Source organism: Bipolaris victoriae, assembly GCF_000527765.1.
Source record: "Bipolaris victoriae FI3 unplaced genomic scaffold scaffold_25, whole genome shotgun sequence".
Taxonomy (NCBI): Eukaryota; Fungi; Ascomycota; class Dothideomycetes; order Pleosporales; family Pleosporaceae; genus Bipolaris; species Bipolaris victoriae.
Genome location: NW_014575367.1, coordinates 1 through 19,151, shown reverse-complemented (window position 1 = coordinate 19,151; position 19,151 = coordinate 1). Strand labels below are relative to the sequence as shown.

Genomic DNA, 19,151 nt, shown 5'->3' with positions numbered 1-19,151 from the left:
ATGCGTCGACGGCCGGGTGAATGATTTGATGCGTCTCCTACGCCTAAACAACCACGGTCTGTTAGCCGTCGCACTGCTGCTCTACTGCTCCGTGGCACTGTGGCGCTGTCGCACGTCTCCCCGCTTTTGCAGCGACGTCTGTTCGAGCATCTCATGCCGCAAGACATCGCTCGGGCACCGCCATTGCTATCGCTATCCTACCCTCGGCCTCCACCACGGCTTGCACTTACGCTTGCTAGCTCCTCCTGCATTGCTCTCGCCACTCCACTTTCGATAGTTGTAACAATAAGCAAAAGCAAAATCAAAATCCACCCTCTGACGCCCGCTGCCCACCAGTCTGCCCACAACAAAGCTCGCGCATATTCTCCGACGTTGCACGTCTGCCCTAGTCACAGCACCATCTCTTGCGACCTTCCAACCACGGCTCACCACCCACTCCCACCGTTTCACCACGGCCCCCCCACGAACGCCTGAATCCTACCGCCAATGGCAATAGCATTTCATCCTCATCCACCAACACACACACACACGTCCCCCCTGACTCATCACTGCACCGCCTACTACTACCTGTACATACTACGTATGTGTACTTACGTCTATGACCAAATGCTGACAAGAACCAACCGTTACCCGTCTATGCCCCTACCCCCGCATCTTCAAACCTTCTTCCAACCAACACACAGTAGTGGTACAATATCGTCTGCGCCATTGCCCTGATTAATATTTACACTTTGATACTTCAGCACCCATGCTTTTTCCACCTGACGTCGACGCATATCACACCAGCTCATCCCTCCTGCTGTACGAGTAATATCATTCTACAAGACGCCATCCCAAATTAAAGAAAATACCCTGTGCGCTTAGCCAAAAAAAAACTACACCAATACTCGTCCGTGACAAACTAGCCCCCTTCACAGTCTCACAAACTTCGTAATCGCTCCCTCTCGCTGAGAAGGCTGCATCTGCATCGGGCCCCGCCAATCTGTCCCTTGTCCTACTGCGGCGCCCCTCCACCTTGGAGAGCCCGCAATATATCCTGCAATGACTGCGCGCTAGCCTGCCCATTGCCCGGCTGCGGGGCATTCATACCCGGTGCCTGGTTCTGCCCATATCCTTGATAAGGATACGAGTACTGCGCTTGAGCAGCCGGCTGTGGCGGTGGCGGTGCGGGGGCCTGTGCTGCCAGTTGAGGCTGCGGTGGTTGCTGCCCGCTCATCGCACCCACAACCTGGAACCACTGTGCCCACGCCGCCCAATTGGCCGCCTGGTTCTGCTGTGGTTGTGCCTGTGGCTGCGCCGGTACTGGAGGCTGCGGCGTGTACGATGGTTGAGGAGTGTATGATGCTGCCGCTGCTGGTGGAGGAGGCGGCGGGGCTGAAGCATATGGTATCGCAGGTTGTGATGGACCTGAAAATGGTACTGGCCAACCTGCGTTGCTGTTGTTTGTATACGCATTCGAGTTTGAAGGCCCGGAAGGTGCTGGAGAAGCATTCTGTTGTTGCTGCTTTTGCGATTGTTGCTGCTGCTGCTGCTGTTGCTGTTGCTGTTGTTGCTGCTGTTGGCGTTCTCGCTCCCTCTTCTCACGTTGTCGCTGCTTGCGGTTCTTGTTTTTGCCGCCACCTCCAGAGGGGGATTGCTGCGAAGGGGGTTGCTGAGGATACGACTGGCTACGGTCCTGTTGCTGGCGTGCCGGAGATGCAGAGGCAGCAGATCGGTTGTCTTGGTAGGGCCCATTCCTCTGCTGCTGGTTGTTCTGTTGAAACTGCTCCTGTTGCTTGCCGCGGTCAGACTGATTCTTGCCCGCGCGTCCGCCCTTTTCACCCCCTCCTTTGTCGCCTCGATTGTTGCCCTGAGCCCCGCGGTCGCCCCGTTGTCCTGCACGATCACCACGACCTCCTCCAAAATCACCACGTCCGCCATTGCCGCCACCGTATCCTCCTCGGTCGCCGCGAGCACCACCAAAGTCACCGCGTCCGCCAGCGCCTCCCCGGCCACGGAATCCACGACCTCGATCGCCCCATGGACCCCTGCCGCGACCCATGCCTCTTCGCACATGGCTACGATCTTCCAACGGCGCACCCTGACCAACAATTTGTTCAAAGTGGTCTGGTCGGGCAAGCGGTTTGTACATGCCCAAATCCTCATCTTCATCATCACTGTATTTAAGCCCACCACCTTGGTACTCCATGGGTCGGTAGATAGGCGGTGCTGGAGCATCGACATGTAGTCTCGGGCCAGTGGGTATGTTCACAGGAGCCTGCTCCTCGTTGGTGTCCGCTCTGGCTCGCTTCTTGGCTTTCTGCTCGCGCTTGTATTCAGCCTCCTTCTCGTCGTCCGAAAACTCGACTTCGTTGGTCTCTTCATCGTGAAGGTTTGATGCATCAGTATGCTTTTGCCGGCGGATGGGCTCAGTCTCGGCGAAGGTTGAGTGTTCGTCAACATAGTAAATGGGCGTGTCCTTCTCGATACCTAAAGTTGTAAGTTCAACTGCATCATTGAAGCCAAATGAATAGCGAGGTTCTTCAACACGGCCAATTTGCTCAGACACCTTGCCGACCACAGTACGGTTCTGCAGACAGAGCGCCGAGCCAGATTCAAGCACTTGCTCATCTCCAGCCATCTTGGCCTTTACAACCACCAGATTTCCAACAATTGATTCAACCTTGCCGAGTTCTGTGATTTTAGTGTCTTCTGTAACAGTGATGTCGGGCTTTTCGAATTTCTCATCCATCTCATTGAGCGTCTTGACCTTCACGGGGCCCGAGGCGCCTGCATCGTCTGCGACTTCAGCCATAAGGAGGCGCACCTGCTCCTCTGGATCCAGCAGCTCGCCCTCATCTGAGCTGTCATCAGAGCTCGAGTCGGAGGAAGAGTCTGAATCCGAGTCTGAGGCGTCCGAGTCCAGCTGCCATTCAGCATTCTGGTCACCCCTGTTTGCTTCCGCCGCGCGCAAGAACTCGGCTTTGCTGTCGAATGTAGCGCCTTCAGGTGAAGCATCTTCAGTCTCGTTTTGTTGGTCTATGGCTGCAGTAAGTGCCGCGTCGAGCTCGCCGTCGGTGTCGGCGGCGGGGGTATCTGCTGCAGCGGCAGCATCTTGGGCAGACGTCAAGTTTGCACCAGGCAGCTCAGAGGGCGACGGCATGCCTTGCTGTGGAGCATCATGCTGGGCCTGCGCTTGATTGGCTGCAGACGGCTCGACTGGGATGCCGGTCTGCGCGTTCGCGTTGGCATCATCGTAAAAGGCCTCCCCATCCGAAAACTCGCCGTCTTCTGGCTCATCTTGGGCTGCCGCGCCGTCGTGTGGTTGCGGTTGCGGTTGCGCAACCGGGGCCTCGCTCGTAGAGCCGAGTCCTGGAAGGTGAAAGGCTGGCGCGGGTGCAACCGCTGCAAACGAGGACGCTGTCGTCCCGTCCACAGCGGTAGGCAGCGCAGAAGGTTTGACTGGCGTAGTGTCGTAAAAATCGTCGTCCATGTCATCGACAGGCGAGCCAGGCGCGTCCAGCGCAGATGCAGAGGATGCTGAAGTGCCATACTGTGTGGGAGCGTCCGCCTCCAACCGCGCCCTTTTGGCCGGCGGTTCCAGAGAGTCGGACATGTTCGAGTGTCTCTCTCTGCAGTCTTCTCTGAAGCGCGCGTGATCACTGCGGTATATCAACTGCGTTGTCTGCACCCGTTTGCCTTTATTGCGTGCGGTGATTGTTCTGGGACAGGAGAGCGGATCCAGGGAGAACGTCGCCTTTTTCGATGCGCGCTAGTATGCTTGGCGGGCAGGCACGACCTCAGCCCTATGACGCGGGTGAACGCGGAACGGGCGATCTCGTTCATGCACCGCCCTGGACATCTTGCCGTTATTGTTGCTCAGAGTCGACGGAGACAGTTGCTGCCATTGCCTCACCGCCATGTCTGCCACACGCCCTAAGGCGGCGCCCCCGCAAGCGGCCAGGTACGTCTAGACACCACGGCTCAGGGGGCACCCATTCCTGCTGACATGCATCCACTGACCTACCCACAAGACCCCCTTCACTCACTGCTTTCGGCGCCTTCTGCGTCTTTGCCGTGGCCAATCTAGCCGCTGCCGCCTTCTCGCCCATTCAAGACTGTGACGAGGTCTTCAACTACTGGGAACCCAGCCACTACCTCAATCATGGTTATGGTCTCCAGACATGGGAATACTCCCCAGAGTACGCCATCCGAAGCTGGACCTACACCGCCATCCATTCACTCATCATCTGGGCCGGCACGTGGCCTTTGCAATTCCTTGGCATCCAAGAATCAAAGGTCATCGAGTTCTACTTCCTGCGCGTTGTTCTGGCCCTCTTCTGCGCTCTATGCCAGGCTCGTATGTATTCCGCTATCCGGAAAACATTCCAGGAGCGCATAGCCATCTTCTTCATGATCATCATGACCGTTAGCCCAGGCATGTATCATGCTGCTCCTGCATATCTGCCGTCCAGTTTTGCCATGTACTTTGCCATGCTTGGTTTCGCGTCTTTCATGGACTGGTATGGTGGCTCGATCAAGACTGCTCGTGGAATTACGTGGTTTGCTATTGGCAGCGCTCTTGGATGGCCCTTTGCAGGCGCCCTTGCCTTACCGTTCATCCTCGAAGATGTAATTGTGAGCTTCGTCACAGGCACAATTCTGCAAAGTCTGCAACGTTTGATATTCCAAGGCGGATTGAGTGCTTTGGCCATTCTCGCCTTGCAAGCAGGCATCGACTCATTCTTCTATAGAGAGCCAGTATGCGTGCCGTTGAACATTGTCCTGTACAACGTCTTCAGTGGTGGCAGCAGAGGTCCTGACATTTACGGAGTAGAGCCATGGCATTTCTACATACGTAACTTGGCTTTGAACTTCAACATTTGGTTCTTCCTTGCCCTGGCTGCGCTGCCATTGCTTCTTATCCAGTACCTCGTGTTTGAGAAATCTGTCTCTCAACATACACTAAGGCGATCCGTGGTTTTTGTCAGTCCTTTCTATCTATGGCTGGCAATATTCACTGTCCAGCCTCACAAAGAGGAACGGTTCATGTACCCAGCATACCCAGCGCTAGCCTGGAATGCCGCACTATCGTTGCACATATTCCTGGCCAATTTTGGCTCCATGGATCCACGACACCTAGTCAGTCGTATTCCTCCCATGGTGAAGCTCACGATCGTTTGCATCCCACTGCTTCTGTCGTTCAATGTGGGCATGCTCCGCACTGTTGGTATGTTGCATCTGTTACTCTACCTGCCTCCAGCTTCAGACAACCTGATTGTTACTCTTGGAATGGTGTCTACCACGTCTTGAAATATTACTAATTAATTTCCTAATCAGGTCACATCACGGCTTATTCAGCGCCACTGAACGTCTACAAACCATTGTTTGACCCCAAGTTTGACCGCATCGAAGGCATGCCAGAAGACATGGTTTGCTTGGGTAAGGAGTGGTACCGCTTTCCATCCTCGTTCCATTTACCATCAGGTGTTCGTGCCAAGTTCATCAAGAGCGAGTTTTCCGGACTCCTGCCTGGTGAGTTCAGCGAGGGCGAGATGGGATCAGAATTGTTCCCCGGCACATGGATGGTACCAATGGGAATGAATGACGAAAACCGCGAAGATCCCGGGAAATATGTGAGTAGCCAGTGAAGTTCCATCCCAATGGACCTACTAACCGTAACGTAGATTGATATTCAACACTGCGACTTCCTGGTTGACTCGCGATTTCCGGGAATGCCACCAACAAAGCTTGAACCTGACTATATTTCCGATACGGAACAATGGGAAACCCTGAAATGCATACCATTTCTTGATGCAAGTGAGACGAGTTTTGTCAGTCGCACGCTCTGGATTCCGGATCTGCCCTTTATACCCGCAAAGTTCCAGCGGAAATGGGGCGAATATTGTCTATTACGACGTAAGAAATAGAGGCAATTCAATGGCGAGCAAAGAGATAGCTATCTGACTGTCGGGGGAATTGCGGTACTACCACGCCGTCGGATACTCTGAGGGTATATCCGAGCCAAGCTACTTGGGATACGGTAACGAGAGCGCGACATGGAACATTCTTACTAGCCACGTGCGCAATGCTCGAATGTACACAAGGCATTTGATGTTGAGAGGCCTATCACCTGCTCCCAAGAGGTCTTGAGTTGCTATCGCAGTGCATGCCTGTCCACCCCACTAAACCGAGTAGGGTATTGCTTTCCCCGCTCCGGCATGTAGATAAATGGACACTGACGACAGTGGTGCGGGCAACCCCACATTGTGACAAGTCTTATCTCAGCAGACCTGATATGCACTGGTATCGAATCGGAACGTAAATAATAGAAAAAGGAAGTTGTACAGCATGTCGTGCATGACGATTCCGCCGTGATCTGTAGTGTGCTGTCTCTATTTTTGCTTATTTGAACCGACTTGCTCTCTGACTATTTCGAAGATCAATTGATATCTCGTCTGATTTTAGCTATTAATTTTGGAACTGATTGTTCCACTCCCGCATTTTCACCATGTCTAACCTGGGCACTCGGCTTGGAGAGCACGTCGGACTCGTCGCTCGAACAGCGCGACACCACTGCTCCAAAGCCAAGACTGAGTTGCACAACATATTTGATGATGCAAAACTATCGCCAAAAGCAATCCTATACACTGGCCTCGTCTTCGTCACGTGTATCTGGCTCACTCTAGCATTCACCCGTCACGTGCGCAACACAACAAGAAGAAACCAAGCAAACACCAACGAACCCAGCACCCCGAATCTCGAAAAGCGATCCCTATTCCGAGCACCCGAGCGACCATTCGGAGGTAAGTAAACCCACCTCACCCACCTAAACCACCTTTACTCCCCCCTCCCCCACCTCTCCTCCTCACATTATACAATTCTAACGCGACCCAGTATGGCACCCCCACCCCTTCACCCGCCCCCGTGCCTCCCCTTATCCAAACTGGTCCCTAACCTCCACCCCCCCACTCCCCTACCGCCCCTTCCGCTACGGCCCCAAATACAACATCACCATGGGCCTCCGCAGCATGCCCTGGGACACCTGGATCGAACTCGATTCGGACTACCTGCACTACCACTCGCTCAAAGCCTCACGCATCGCATCCCGCGGCACCCAATGCATTCGCACCGCGCCCGAAGCGGTGGATGCGGCGCGCGAGCTCGCTGAGGAGTTGGTGGCGTACTTGCCTGAGCGGTATCCTTGTTTGTTCGAGAAGACAGAGAGCGGGATGCGGAATCTAGCGACAGGGGAGCAATTCGATGTGAGCCGGATGGAGAGGAATGGGGAAAGCGAGGATGCGATGACGCTTTGTGCACGGATGGTGCAGGATGATGTTGCCATTATGATGGAGAGGGGGGATGGCCAGTATTATCTTGTTGCTGGGGCGATTTTGCTGCCTGGGTTTTGGAGGCTGGGGGATAAGTTTGGCATGGGGTTGAGTGAGATTCATACGAGTGGGGATGTGCCGGGGTGAGTTTGTTGCTTTTCCTTTCTTTCCTTTCAGTTCTTGTGGGGTGAAATATGGATGGATGTATAGATGGATGGTGCTAACGGCATCATGCTAGGTTCAAGGAGAAACTGGAAAAAGGCATGGTCAACTTTTTCCGTCGGATTCAGCCTCAGAGCCCCATGCTACGCAACAACTACTTTATTCAGGTGGATGATAAGCTGGCGTGGAGCGAGAGTATAGGAAGTGAAGATGCTACTGCCGAGGGAGAGGTAGGATGGTTTACGGCGGAGAAGAATAAGGCGATTGAGCATCACTACTTCCGGAGCGAACGACAAAGTTTGAGACGGTACGTTGCGATTGTTATTTCTTATTTTATTTTAGTTTTTATTCTTTCACTTTGATCAATTTTGCAGATTGGCTCAAGGTTTGAAGGCATCACGTCTAACTTTGAACAGACTACCAAGATCCGGTGGTGTCGTGTTTACCATACGAACCTATATGCGTCCAATCACAAGCCTTGCGGAGGAGCCATATGTCCCCGGCCGACTGGCTAGCGCCATCCGGTCTTGGGGCGACGATGTCAGCCGGTACAAGGGCAAGGACAGGTATGGCGATGTTTTGCTCGAGTACCTGGACAGAAAGCATGCCGAGCAAATAGAGCGCGGAGTCGTTGTTGAGGGGGAGGAAGAGACAGAGAGTGCGTATCCTTTCTAGAAAGGGAAGGGGGATAAAGTTTAAAGTGCCGATCTGGGCCACCGTGTAATTTGCGATGCACATGCGTTTTGCCGCGACGTTGTGTGTAACAGGGTCTCATGGCAGGTAGTAGTGTTATCAAATTCCAATGGTAGACGACGGATAGTAGGTTGGATAGTCAGTTACTAATGGATAGTCATCCGCGCCGACGTCGGTAGCCAAGAAGTCCATGTTTCCGGAGGGAGAAGCATGTCGACTTGATTTGGCGAGGGGGTGTTTGGCTGGTATTCGGGCCGGACCCTTTTGGAGCGAACTCGAGTAGTTCTGCAGCTTATGCCCAAGGCAGGCCAGTTGGGCTACCTGGCGCAACGTGGGCCACAGCCCCAATGCATAGTGTGGTTGCCATAGATAGTACATGGTCTGTCTCACAGCGTACGTGCGTATGAGCTGACCGTGGTGTGTGTGCGCATGGTTTGTAGCATTACGAGTGGACTTACGTAGTTATGCGCAGTCAGAATGAGGGAACTTGTGGCGACAGGCCTGCGTTGGGGCGTAATTGGAGTTTAGTTGGGTTAGGAGGAGTAGTAGTAGGAGTGTCGGTAAGAGTGTACATGTGTAAAGGTGCATGTGGGTGTGTATTGATGCTCCGGCCTGACTGGCTGAGAACTGGCGGTGTTGACAGCAAGTGTACCATGGTTGATGTCGTGCAGTAGCCTTTGAGGCATGAGGAAGGTGCAGGGTACGACCCTTGAGGGTATTGGAGAGAGTGTGACGCAACAAGGGCAATCGACAGCTGCTGCCGAGTCAGGATAGATGGAGGAGTGGAGTGCTGACTAGGGCGGTTCACTGGTCTAGGAGATTGCGGCAGCGGGTTTTTTCTTGTTGAAGTCGAGGACAGCCCTGCTTGTGCGGACGGGCAGCGGGGCAGGCGTGACGACGTCTCAGCATGGCAGGCAGGCAGATAAGTAGGCATGGATGGCGCTTGGGGGAAATGAGCCGGCTTGGTTGGTGTGCAAAGACAGAGGGATTGCGATAAGTAACGAGCTTGTTAGCATGAAGGGCTTGGCGAGATGCTGGGGCGGCCAATCGCCCGTCACGGCGGCGACGCACGTGAGAACGGCAGGTGGAGGCGTGTAGTGTACGTATGCAAGCACTGCAGCCAAGTGTGTATACAAACACGACGCCCACTCGCCGGCCGGTGTTGCTGTCGATGGTTCTGCGGGACGAGGTGTGGCAGTGGAGAGTTAATTGCTGCCCTGTGCTGGTGGCCGTTGTGTCCAAGCAAGGCGGGGGTTGGGATGAACCTGCCAGTCCACGCGGCGAGCGACTTGGTTCCCGACGTAATAGCGCACCAGTTTATAGCCTCGACCAGCCGGCGACTAGTCTGCGCCGGCGACCTGACTGGCACTGGCACTGGCAACTGGCGAGGCGGACGGGGGGAAGAGCAGCAAGCAGGCGCAAAAGCAAAGAGTGCGACGGGGGGCGCGATGCAGCGGCGTATGCTTCGGGCCAAGCGTGGTATGCGCAGTGCCTGGCCGTGGTATACACGGCGAAGCCATAGTACGCATGCCTATGTATGTATCCAAGTAGTAGACGGTAGCGGGTGGGTAGCAGGTATGTATGTAGATGCGTACATGTACACGGACGCGCAGAGGATTATGTACACTACTTCCTTACCTACGTCCGGATGGGCAGCGGGGGCAGCGGAGTGATCCGAGAGGAACGGCAGGGCCAGGCAGGGCCAGGGTAGGGTGAGAGCGAGGGCGAGGGCGAGGGCGGGCGCTGCATGGTGAATGGGCGCTTTGGTGTGTGTGATGGCGTCTGGCGTCTGGCCGGGCAATGGTCAGCCCTGAGAGCCCTGGCTCGTCCATGTATTGCTCGTCGTGTCCGGCCAAATTCACTCATCTTCCTCTGCCCTCTGTGCGTCACCCGTCGACAGCCATGCCCATCGCCTTCTCCTGACCTCGTCTTGTTTGTTCTACACATGCTCCTCGCCGCGTCCAGGCCGACTATGGAGGACAATGGCCCTACCCGCCCTGCCTCAGAACAATAGTGACATCGCTGCACCGTGCTCGCCCGTTCACACTGCGAAACGCGACGTCCTGCCCGCCGCCGCCACTGCTGCTGCCACCCCCGGTGCGGCCTCAGAAAATGCCAAACGGCGCGCAGACGACTCGCGCCGCCTGCGACGGGTCAAGGACTCGCGCGAACAACTCAAGAGCAGGACACGGGCGCGCGGCACCAGCAATGCCACCATTGACACCACCACCAGCAACTCGACCGCTGCTGGCCGCTCCTACACGGTGGCCAATGTCCACAACGGCGTCATCTACCTGAGGTACGCAGCCCGTAATACACGCAGTATCCACAGACACAGACCACCGCCCATAGTGACATGACATTAATCACAACCACAATGGCGACAATGACGACGACGACGACAATTGCTACTACTTACTCCTAATCGCGCTGACTCTCTATTCACAGGCCCGTGGCGCGCCCTGGCAACCAGCGAGGCCGCCCGCAACCAGATGCCTTCGTCTTCCCGCCCCAGACTCCCCCCGACAGCGCCACTCGCGACACGCTGCGCCCGCTGAGCGATGACCTCGACCATGGCTTCTACGGCTCTTCATCTCCCCAGTCGGAGCCCTCACCACCGCTACCAGGTCTGAGCGAAGACGAAGTCGCTGCCCACTACTCGCACCATTACCACCACAACTACAACCACCAAAACAACAGCCCTTACCACCCCCACTCCGCACACACGCGCTCCCATTCCTTCTCCATTGCCGACGACCATATCCCCGCTTCCCTCACCAACGAGCCAGGCACCTTCAAGGTCGTCATCGAACGCCCGGGGCATGTTCGGCCCAAGACGGCCGACACTTCCTCTTTCCCCATGCTGCAGGTGCCCATTCCGCATTACCGCTTGGGCACTCCGCGTTTCAGCACACGCGGGACAGTCGATTTGCGCAGCTCAATTTACACAGGAACCTCGGGCACCGAGGACTTTGCCAATTCCCTCCTCGTCACCCAGCACAGCGCCAGACAATCGTTCCTGTCGTCTCGCACTCGTTCAGATGCCTATTCGCCAGTACCCCATCGCTTTCGCGCTACCATGGACCGCCCGCCTATTCCCCTCTCAGGCCCATCTTCTGCTCGTGTATCACACTTTCCAATTGGTCCCCGCCTTTACGACGCGCTTACCCTGAACCCCGACGACAGGGCCGTGGTACGCTTCAATGCTAAGGGTGACATCCTTGCAGCCACGCCTTCCCGACTAGTCGCTCACATCACCTCGCCAAGTTTCCTCGATTACGAGTTGCTGTCCGATTTCTTTCTTACCTTCCGTGCCTTCCTGTGCTCCCGCGATCTAGTCGCATACCTCGTTGCCCGGTTGCGATGGGCTGTCGACCGTCAGGATGACTTTGGTCGCATTGTCCGCGTGCGCACATTCGTAGCTCTTCGTCACTGGATACTCAATTACTTTGTCGATGACTTCATGCCACTCTACCGCCTACGGGTCATTTTCTGCGACCTTGTCAACAGCCTGTACAGTGATCTGCGTGCCCGCAAAGACGGAGGCGGAGGAGATATTAACATTGTGGGCGAGCTGAAGAAGTGCTGGAGACGTACTTGTGCATTATATTGGGAAACCAATGACCCTGTGGGCCGCAATTATGCAGACGATCCATTACTTCCAGGTGGTACCGACGAGGGATCGCAAATGTTGTTTGAAGAACCCCCTGTCATCCAGCCCATGCCCAGTACACCTCCGCGAGCTGCTGTACGCGACACCAAGGAGACGATCGGATCAAACCCAAGCGATCACTTTGCTAGTCGGTACATGGACTGGGCGCAAAGATCTCGCCATACACCTCAAAACTCAATGAGCACTCCCTTTCTACCATCACAGGACAATGAAAGTGCTCAGGTGCCACTATCTCCCGCAAGTGAGCGGAGCATGCACGTTTTATCCTGCTCAATCCCAAAGCGGGGGGTAAACAAACACGACCAGAATGTCGAACTGCCTCTGTATCCACACCCTGTACCAGCAGTCAATCCTCCTCCTACTGCCACGGCTCGTTTAGCAGGCAGCCCGCAGCAACCAGTGTCTATGAAGAACAGCCAACGTCCAGCCAGAGCCCACAAGCGTAGCGGCAGTTTCTCTGACGCCCTCAGAGACAGCAGGGCCCCATTGTCCTTACCTAAAAATGCACCGGCTGATTACACCATTTCTGCTGTAGCCAACATGCCCGGCACTCTTGTGCGCGGCGGGCTCATCCAGCCAACCACTCCGTACTTCCAAGTCAAAACTCTACGAACCGCGCCATCTCGCCATTTCCATGAGTCCGAAGACCTCGACGTAAGCGAACTCCAAAGACAAGGACAGGCCAACTCACCAGGCATGAAGAAAATCTTGGGCAGTGTACGACGTGCTCTGAGCACTCGTCAGCAAGTGAGCGTAGGTTCGCATTTGAGCGGATCTTTGCAGCAGCGACAGCCACCTTATGGGCGATCCTCGAATCCAGGTGCCGCCCCAGCCGTCTCGATGTCAGGGGGAGTACAGAAACGACGTACTACTCGACCGCGGCCTCAGATGCGTGTCGATGTTCTAGCAGCTACAGTAGCTGAAAGTTTTCGAAGAGCGGTAGAAGAGCAACTGCAAAGCGAGGGGCAAGACCTCGATAACGGCGACGCTCCTAGTCTTAACGGTTTCGAATTTGAGTTTGATGGACGTGAAACTCCAACCCAGAACGACCATCAGCAGCCACACCGTAAACCAGACCCTCGCGTGCACAGCAACATCACTAGCGGCAGCAAATCGATTGTCATCATTGATGATACCGGGGCGCCACCTCTACCCACTACAGGCGCCTTGCCCACTGAACTCGACAAGGTAACGGCAAAGCTGGACAGTCACCAACGAGGCATATCAAATGATGCATCCCAAGCCGATGACGCCAACTCGATACAACACTCTCATCTTTATGATGATCCAGACCCCCACACTGCCACAGAAGAGTACCGCCGCTCACGTACTCCTACTAGACAGTCTAATGCGAGGGAGAGACGGTCCATGTCCGCAGGTCCAGAAGGGATGCATTCTTTCCGGCGCAAGGGCTCAGTCAAGAATTCGTTAGCACGTGCAGGCTCTCTTCGGCGCCATGCCTCTTACAACAGCGTGTTGAGTAGACGACGAGGTCCCGCAAGTGTGGCTACATTCCAGACCATGTCATCTGATAACGATCCCTTCTTTCTTGATCGTCAGCCGACAGTCGAAGCAGCTGTACCAACACGACAGCTTCGCCGACGACCAGGTGGCGACCTCCGTGCTGCGGACAATGTGCACGATCTCGAACAGGTACAGCGACCGTACTCTACCGGCTCCGTGTCAAATCACACACACTCAATCACTAATTCTGTCATCCTACGCGCTGACCGTTTTATCGATTCAGACCCTGAATTGTCTCATGAGGTTCAGGGACCACCCGAAGCGGAAACTCCAAGAAAGCCAATCTCCTTAGTAGATACACACTCATCCCAACCCAACCTCAGGCCGTCTTTTGAGGCCGAAGTAGCAAAACTTGCTGCCCTGCCCGATGATACCGACGATGAAGGTGGAGTCGAGTCAGCGTTAATGAAGTTGGAGGGGCGATACGAGAAGAAGTCGCCAAGTATACCCTCGCAAAGAACTACGATTGATTTCGCACAACATCACCGTGCAACGCAGAGCTTCGGTCAGAGTTCTCGTCTTGATACTTCCGAGCACGACAACCGCCTTGCAACTGATGACGTCTTCCATCGCCCGCTGGCTCCTCCTGAAACTGACGGTCAAGGCATGTATCGGCTATCGGCCGAAAACTTTAATGGTCGTGTGCCACCAGTCACCTCCGTTGGTGAATCAACCGACTCGTACTCCTCCATACCCCTTCTCGACCGACATCTTAGTGAGATGCCAAGTCTACAACGAGGACAAACGCTAGATTCGATCGCATCTTCGGCTAAACCTTCGCCTCTGCAAGTTGGCGCTTTTCCGTTGCAAGCTGCCCGGCCACCTGGTACGTCTTCGTCAATGAATTCATCTATTGAATACATCGAGGAGACGGACAGCATGAGGCGGATACCCGCTGGCGAAACCCTGCCTGCACATTCCTATGTCCGCGAATCTTTCCTGATGAATGACGATGAAGACCTCAGTGATGGTTTCTCCACATCTGCTGCACATTTTCTGGATGGTCAACAAGAAACTCCAGAAGGTGTGCCAGGCAACTTGCCAACCCACCCCATGCGCCATCCGCCTACGCCTCCTCCCACGGCTCCTCAGCTGCACGATTCTTTGCCCAATTCTACAGTGTTTGATGAAGGTCTCCCGACGCCTGGTCTTACACCCACAGTCTCACTTTCCAACCAACAAGGGAATCTACAGCCTGAGCGACCAGCCAGTTCTCCAGCTGAGCCACAAACCGTCCCTGCCGACCCTCCGGAACTAACCACTCATTTGCCTTTTGTCATGGCATACGACTCGGACCTTCTCGCACAGCAATTCACCATTGTCGAAAAGGATGCATTAGATGAGATTGACTGGAAAGAGCTTATCGAACTGCGTTGGAAGCAATCCTCACCACAGATCCGTGACTGGGTGCAATACCTACGAACCGAGGAAGCCAGGGGAGTTGACGTTGTTATTGCACGCTTCAATCTTGTTGTCAAGTGGGTTGTATCCGAGTGTTTGCTTACCGAAAACATCTACGAACGCGCCCAATGTATCACCAAGTTCATTCACATCGCCAACCACGCCAGACGATATCGCAATTACGCCACTATGTATCAAATCGCGATTGCCTTGATATCCAATGACATTTCGAGTCTCAAAAAGACCTGGGCTTTGGTCCCTGCGGCTGAGATGCTGGTTATGACCGAGCTGGAGGCTCTGGTCCAGCCCATGAAGAACTTCCATAACCTGCGACTCGAGATGGAGACAGCCTCTGTCGAGGATGGCTGCATTCCATTCATTGGTCAGTACGCTTATGATATTAATAGGATCAAAGCTAACTAACCATCAACAGGTGTTTACACTCGCGACCTCATCTACAACGCGCAAAAGCCCGCATTCATCGATGCACCGCCTGTCGACGGCGAACGCCTCGTCAACTTTGACCGTCATCACACGGCCGCCACTATTGTCAAGAACCTCCTGCGCCTACTCGAGGCCAGCTCCAAGTATACGTTCAAGGCCGAACCTCACATTCTCAGCAAATGTCTCTGGCTGGCTGCGCTCAGTGACGAAGAGATACATGAGCGCAGTCGCCAGTGCAAATGACTATAACCACTGAGATTATGCTTTTATGCATTCTCTTGTCATTCTCTTGTCATCCGCCTTTGAGTGGATCAAAACCTTAGTTACCGACTTTGCTTTTTACCTTGTCTCTTTGCTAATACCCATTCTGCGCACTATTGGCGCTGCATCAACCCGACACGATGTCATGACTCTATACTACCCACCTGTTGTTTTTATACCTTCACTCGGTCCTTTAGGATCACCACCGACTCAGCGCTTTCTACTCGTTAGATCTAATAGCTCACGCGTGGGGGAAGATAGCATTGTAATTTGGAGCGTTCAGTACTCAGTACAGTAATGGCAATGTACAGGAAGGCGTTTGGTAGCATAAACATATGTACAGACCAGAAGCACATACCGTCATCTGATATTCAATATTATATAATCATCACTTTGATGCTACATTCATACTCTACTGTAAGCCTGCATTTGATGACATCGGTAACAAGTGGCACATGATGTTACCCAATAGCCTCAATCTCGTAATCCAAGCAAACCGCATATTGGACTGGACGCCTAGTAGTGGGGCCAGCAAGGCTCACATGCGGTGCGGTCCTAGCTGCAGAGTGGAGACTGCTCCTGCTGGTCAGCCTTACTACCTGCGAAGGCGAAGGGGTCAGCCACAACTTCCACACAACATAACACAGTCATGCGCACACACAATGGCGACTGACAAGTGCTCCTACGATATCTGTGACACAGCCACTGTACTGTTCCGTTACAGAAGCCGCTCCATGCCACCTTTGATGCTGTCCTCCCACTGCACTGCATCGTTGTCGTACAATCCACCTTTCGCTAGGGATCCTTGAATGAGGTCCAAGTAAGCCAAGCCGCTGCAACCTCAAGTGACCGACGGAAGCTTCTGGTACAGTATGTCCGAGTCGAGAGCTTTGGGCTCGAAGCCACCTTCCCCACCTTTGCCCTCGCGCATCGCTGTGCAGGATACATCGACAGACGAAGAACCGCTGCCGAGTCCTGAGCTGGACGATATGGATTGTAAGTTGTTCCAATAAGAGAAGTAGGGAAAACAGGAGTTTTCCAGTGTCTTTGCAAATCTGCTCGAAGATTTATTGGCCCTTGGTCACATCACAATGTTTTTCGGCTTAGGTGTTGTGCTTCTTCTCAGCACGAATCGCTGCTCAGACTGACTGCTGACCGTTGAAATAGTGCCACGAGCTTATACGTCTGCGCGCGAACCCGTCAACCTCGGAGATTCTCAAACACAGCCACAGGGAACTCGGAGAGCCACCTTTGGCCACCGCCGTAAGCACAGTCCCAACCTCGAATGGCGCCAACCGTGGACCAAGGATAGCTGGCAGCAAGGCCGCGTACTGCTCATAGATTACGTTGCCAAAGAACATTCAGATGGCAGAAGGAAAATCGTAGCTCAGGAATTCTGCGACATTGATAGCCTACGCCGCTTCTACCGTAAAGAGGATCTTGCCGGCCAGGCAGCTCTACGCGTCATCCACGTGCAAAATGCCAGTTGGGCGACGCGTTTCCTTCTCCGGAAGTTTAACATCGACGCCAATGATGATCTGATAGGCACAAATTTTGGACGCTGGGCGCGTTACGAGAAGCCACAGCAGCGTGGTGGTAAACCTGTGCTCAATGGCCGGACTTTTCGCACCTCACGTGACCCATGGCGAGGCATATCACGTGCTGCGTTTGGCGCTGATTATCTGAAGCCGTACGACAGGTATATACGCTTGCCTTTCCCCGGCAGCAACAAGTCTATTATGGAACTCAATCACTACGATGAGGAGGACCAGCCAAGATACGGCTTCGACGTTTATGTGCAACGGCTGAGTGTCTATGTCCAATTGAGTGACGGCACGCCCGGGCAGGCTGTCGACCCTGACATACCGAATCCATATGATGAAGAGGCATGGGACGAGTACATGCGGCTGAAGAAAAGCTATGGTAACGTTGATGCTAACGAACACCCGGATAAGTACATTCCCAAACTCAGATCCCTGGACAATGGGAATACGATTATCCTGTTTGAGAACTCGATCACTGGCTCCGTCAAAGATACTCTTGTTGGTGCAAGGCAAGAGATAGAATCGAGATGGAGACGTTTGTCTTTTTATCTGCCTACAGATAATGAGGAGAATTTGACGGCCGAGTGTATGGATTTCATACTGCAGGACATCTTCAAAGCGCTGTCGTATAATTGGCAAAAGTTTATGGGGTTGTGTGAAACCCATGTAGGGATTCTGGAAGACAAGAGTAAGTTTGGTTTTCTAGAAGTAAGCTCTGCTACTTTGTATTCGGCTTTACTAACAAGCTTTGTTTTCAGTTTACGAGAATCCTGCGGATGAGTCGCGAGCCCCTGAGCTCTGGAAAAACAGTGCGCAGTGGCTCAAAGTCGAGCGTCTGATATACATCCACCTTGACATCGTCAAGGAAATGGTCAGTCATTTGCATGACCTCTCTGGCACCAACCCCAAAGAATTACTTGGCCAGGCCTGGCTAGGCTCCATGCCAGAGGAGATTGAAAAGTTGACTGGGCGATGGGAAAGAGACATCATACTACCGACATCGTCTTTGTCGGATCTAATGTATAAGAGCGTCGGAATCAGAGATGCTCGGCACTCTCTCCAACTAGGGCTCAGCATGTGGCGCCTGAGCTGGATCACATTCATGTAAGTCTTGCACCCTCTCCATCCTTTGTCAAGTTCCCGATACTCACCACCTCATAGATTCCTCCCCCTCACCTTTACAGTTGGCTTTTTCGGTATGAACGTCTCAACCTTCGAGTCCATGCCCGACATAAAATGGTGGTTCGTCGTCTCCTTCCCCGTCCTCCTCACCGTCCTCATCCTCTGGTACGGCGTCAAGCACAGCCTCGCCAGCCAGCGCCAAAACCCCATTCGCCGCGGTGTCTACGAAGCCCTCTATCACGAACTCGCCACTGACCACTCAACCCTCTGGACCCGCCGCGGCCCACGCGACGATGTCGTGCCCGTGGGCTGGTGGGGCAGCGTAAAATGGCGCCTCATCACCCGCTGGTTCGGCAAAGACAAGACAAAGCTAGGCAAAGACTACGATCCCGCCAGCGAGGAATTTGGGGCCTGGTCCAGAACGAAACGTTGGCTTACGCGGCGTTGGCTCGATGAACTATCCGTTATGCCTCTCCCGCAGCATCCGCCACTCACCAACGCTCCTCATACCGCTCAACCCAACGTCCCACCGTCTTCGGACACAATGTCTTCCTACCCGCTTGACAAGGACTTGGGAGCTATAGGCGAGCTCCTCAGCATAGCCACGCCCGTTGCGCTGGCGGAACTGGATCCCACGGCTGCAAGTCGCCTACAAGGTAGAATCCCCATTGAGCGACTGCGCAGCTTGAGCCCGCCGGCTGTTTTAGGAAGTAGATCAAAGAGTAGGGAGAGTGCGGCGAGCAGTGATGGCGGGGTTATGGTGGAGGAAAAGAGCGAGCAGGCGGTTAGGGCGGATGTGGAAGCGGGAGTGGTGACGAGGTTGGATGAGAGGGAGTTGAGGCCGTGATGTGAGAGTGGGAAGATGGGGGGGTGCAAGTTAGAGCGCAGTAATGATTAACATGTGAGTATTGTTGATTCTGTATTCTTCAACAACTATAGTTGTAATCTAGTCTAGTATAACAGTATATCATAATCTCTACACATTCCTTTCCCATCTTTCTTCCCCCCCTCCCCCCC

At 54.1% G+C, this 19,151-nt stretch overlaps 6 protein-coding genes across 6 annotated transcripts; 4 read left to right on the top strand and 2 right to left on the bottom strand.

The window, feature by feature from the left end:
• Positions 1-994: 994 nt before the first annotated feature.
• Positions 995-3,595, bottom strand: COCVIDRAFT_36051 (hypothetical protein; the record flags this gene model as incomplete). Its single annotated transcript, XM_014703050.1, has 1 exon — positions 995-3,595. One exon carries the CDS (start codon positions 3,593-3,595, stop codon positions 995-997), a length of 2,601 nt encoding a protein of 866 aa, XP_014558536.1.
• Positions 3,596-3,899: 304 nt separating this feature from the next.
• COCVIDRAFT_36050 (glycosyltransferase family 22 protein) lies at positions 3,900-5,909 on the top strand (the record flags this gene model as incomplete). Its single annotated transcript, XM_014703049.1, has 4 exons — positions 3,900-3,943; positions 4,014-5,209; positions 5,320-5,615; positions 5,667-5,909. The coding sequence occupies 4 exons, from the start codon at positions 3,900-3,902 to the stop codon at positions 5,907-5,909; spliced, it is 1,779 nt and encodes a 592-aa protein (XP_014558535.1).
• A 581-nt stretch (positions 5,910-6,490) lies between these two features.
• Positions 6,491-8,147, top strand: COCVIDRAFT_24942 (hypothetical protein; the record flags this gene model as incomplete). Its single annotated transcript, XM_014703031.1, has 4 exons — positions 6,491-6,785; positions 6,877-7,453; positions 7,549-7,779; positions 7,889-8,147. The coding sequence occupies 4 exons, from the start codon at positions 6,491-6,493 to the stop codon at positions 8,145-8,147; spliced, it is 1,362 nt and encodes a 453-aa protein (XP_014558517.1).
• A 490-nt stretch (positions 8,148-8,637) lies between these two features.
• COCVIDRAFT_14320 (hypothetical protein) lies at positions 8,638-9,099 on the bottom strand (the record flags this gene model as incomplete). Its single annotated transcript, XM_014703010.1, has 1 exon — positions 8,638-9,099. One exon carries the CDS (start codon positions 9,097-9,099, stop codon positions 8,638-8,640), a length of 462 nt encoding a protein of 153 aa, XP_014558496.1.
• A 1,048-nt stretch (positions 9,100-10,147) lies between these two features.
• Positions 10,148-15,450, top strand: COCVIDRAFT_94282 (hypothetical protein; the record flags this gene model as incomplete). The annotated part of the gene is made up of 3 exons (XM_014703048.1): positions 10,148-10,464; positions 10,614-15,145; positions 15,197-15,450. 3 exons carry the CDS (start codon positions 10,148-10,150, stop codon positions 15,448-15,450), a joined length of 5,103 nt encoding a protein of 1,700 aa, XP_014558534.1.
• An 890-nt stretch (positions 15,451-16,340) lies between these two features.
• On the top strand, positions 16,341-18,981 carry COCVIDRAFT_14318 (hypothetical protein; the record flags this gene model as incomplete). The annotated part of the gene is made up of 4 exons (XM_014703009.1): positions 16,341-16,464; positions 16,636-17,700; positions 17,771-18,116; positions 18,174-18,981. 4 exons carry the CDS (start codon positions 16,341-16,343, stop codon positions 18,979-18,981), a joined length of 2,343 nt encoding a protein of 780 aa, XP_014558495.1.
• Between the last annotated feature and the right edge of the window lie 170 nt (positions 18,982-19,151).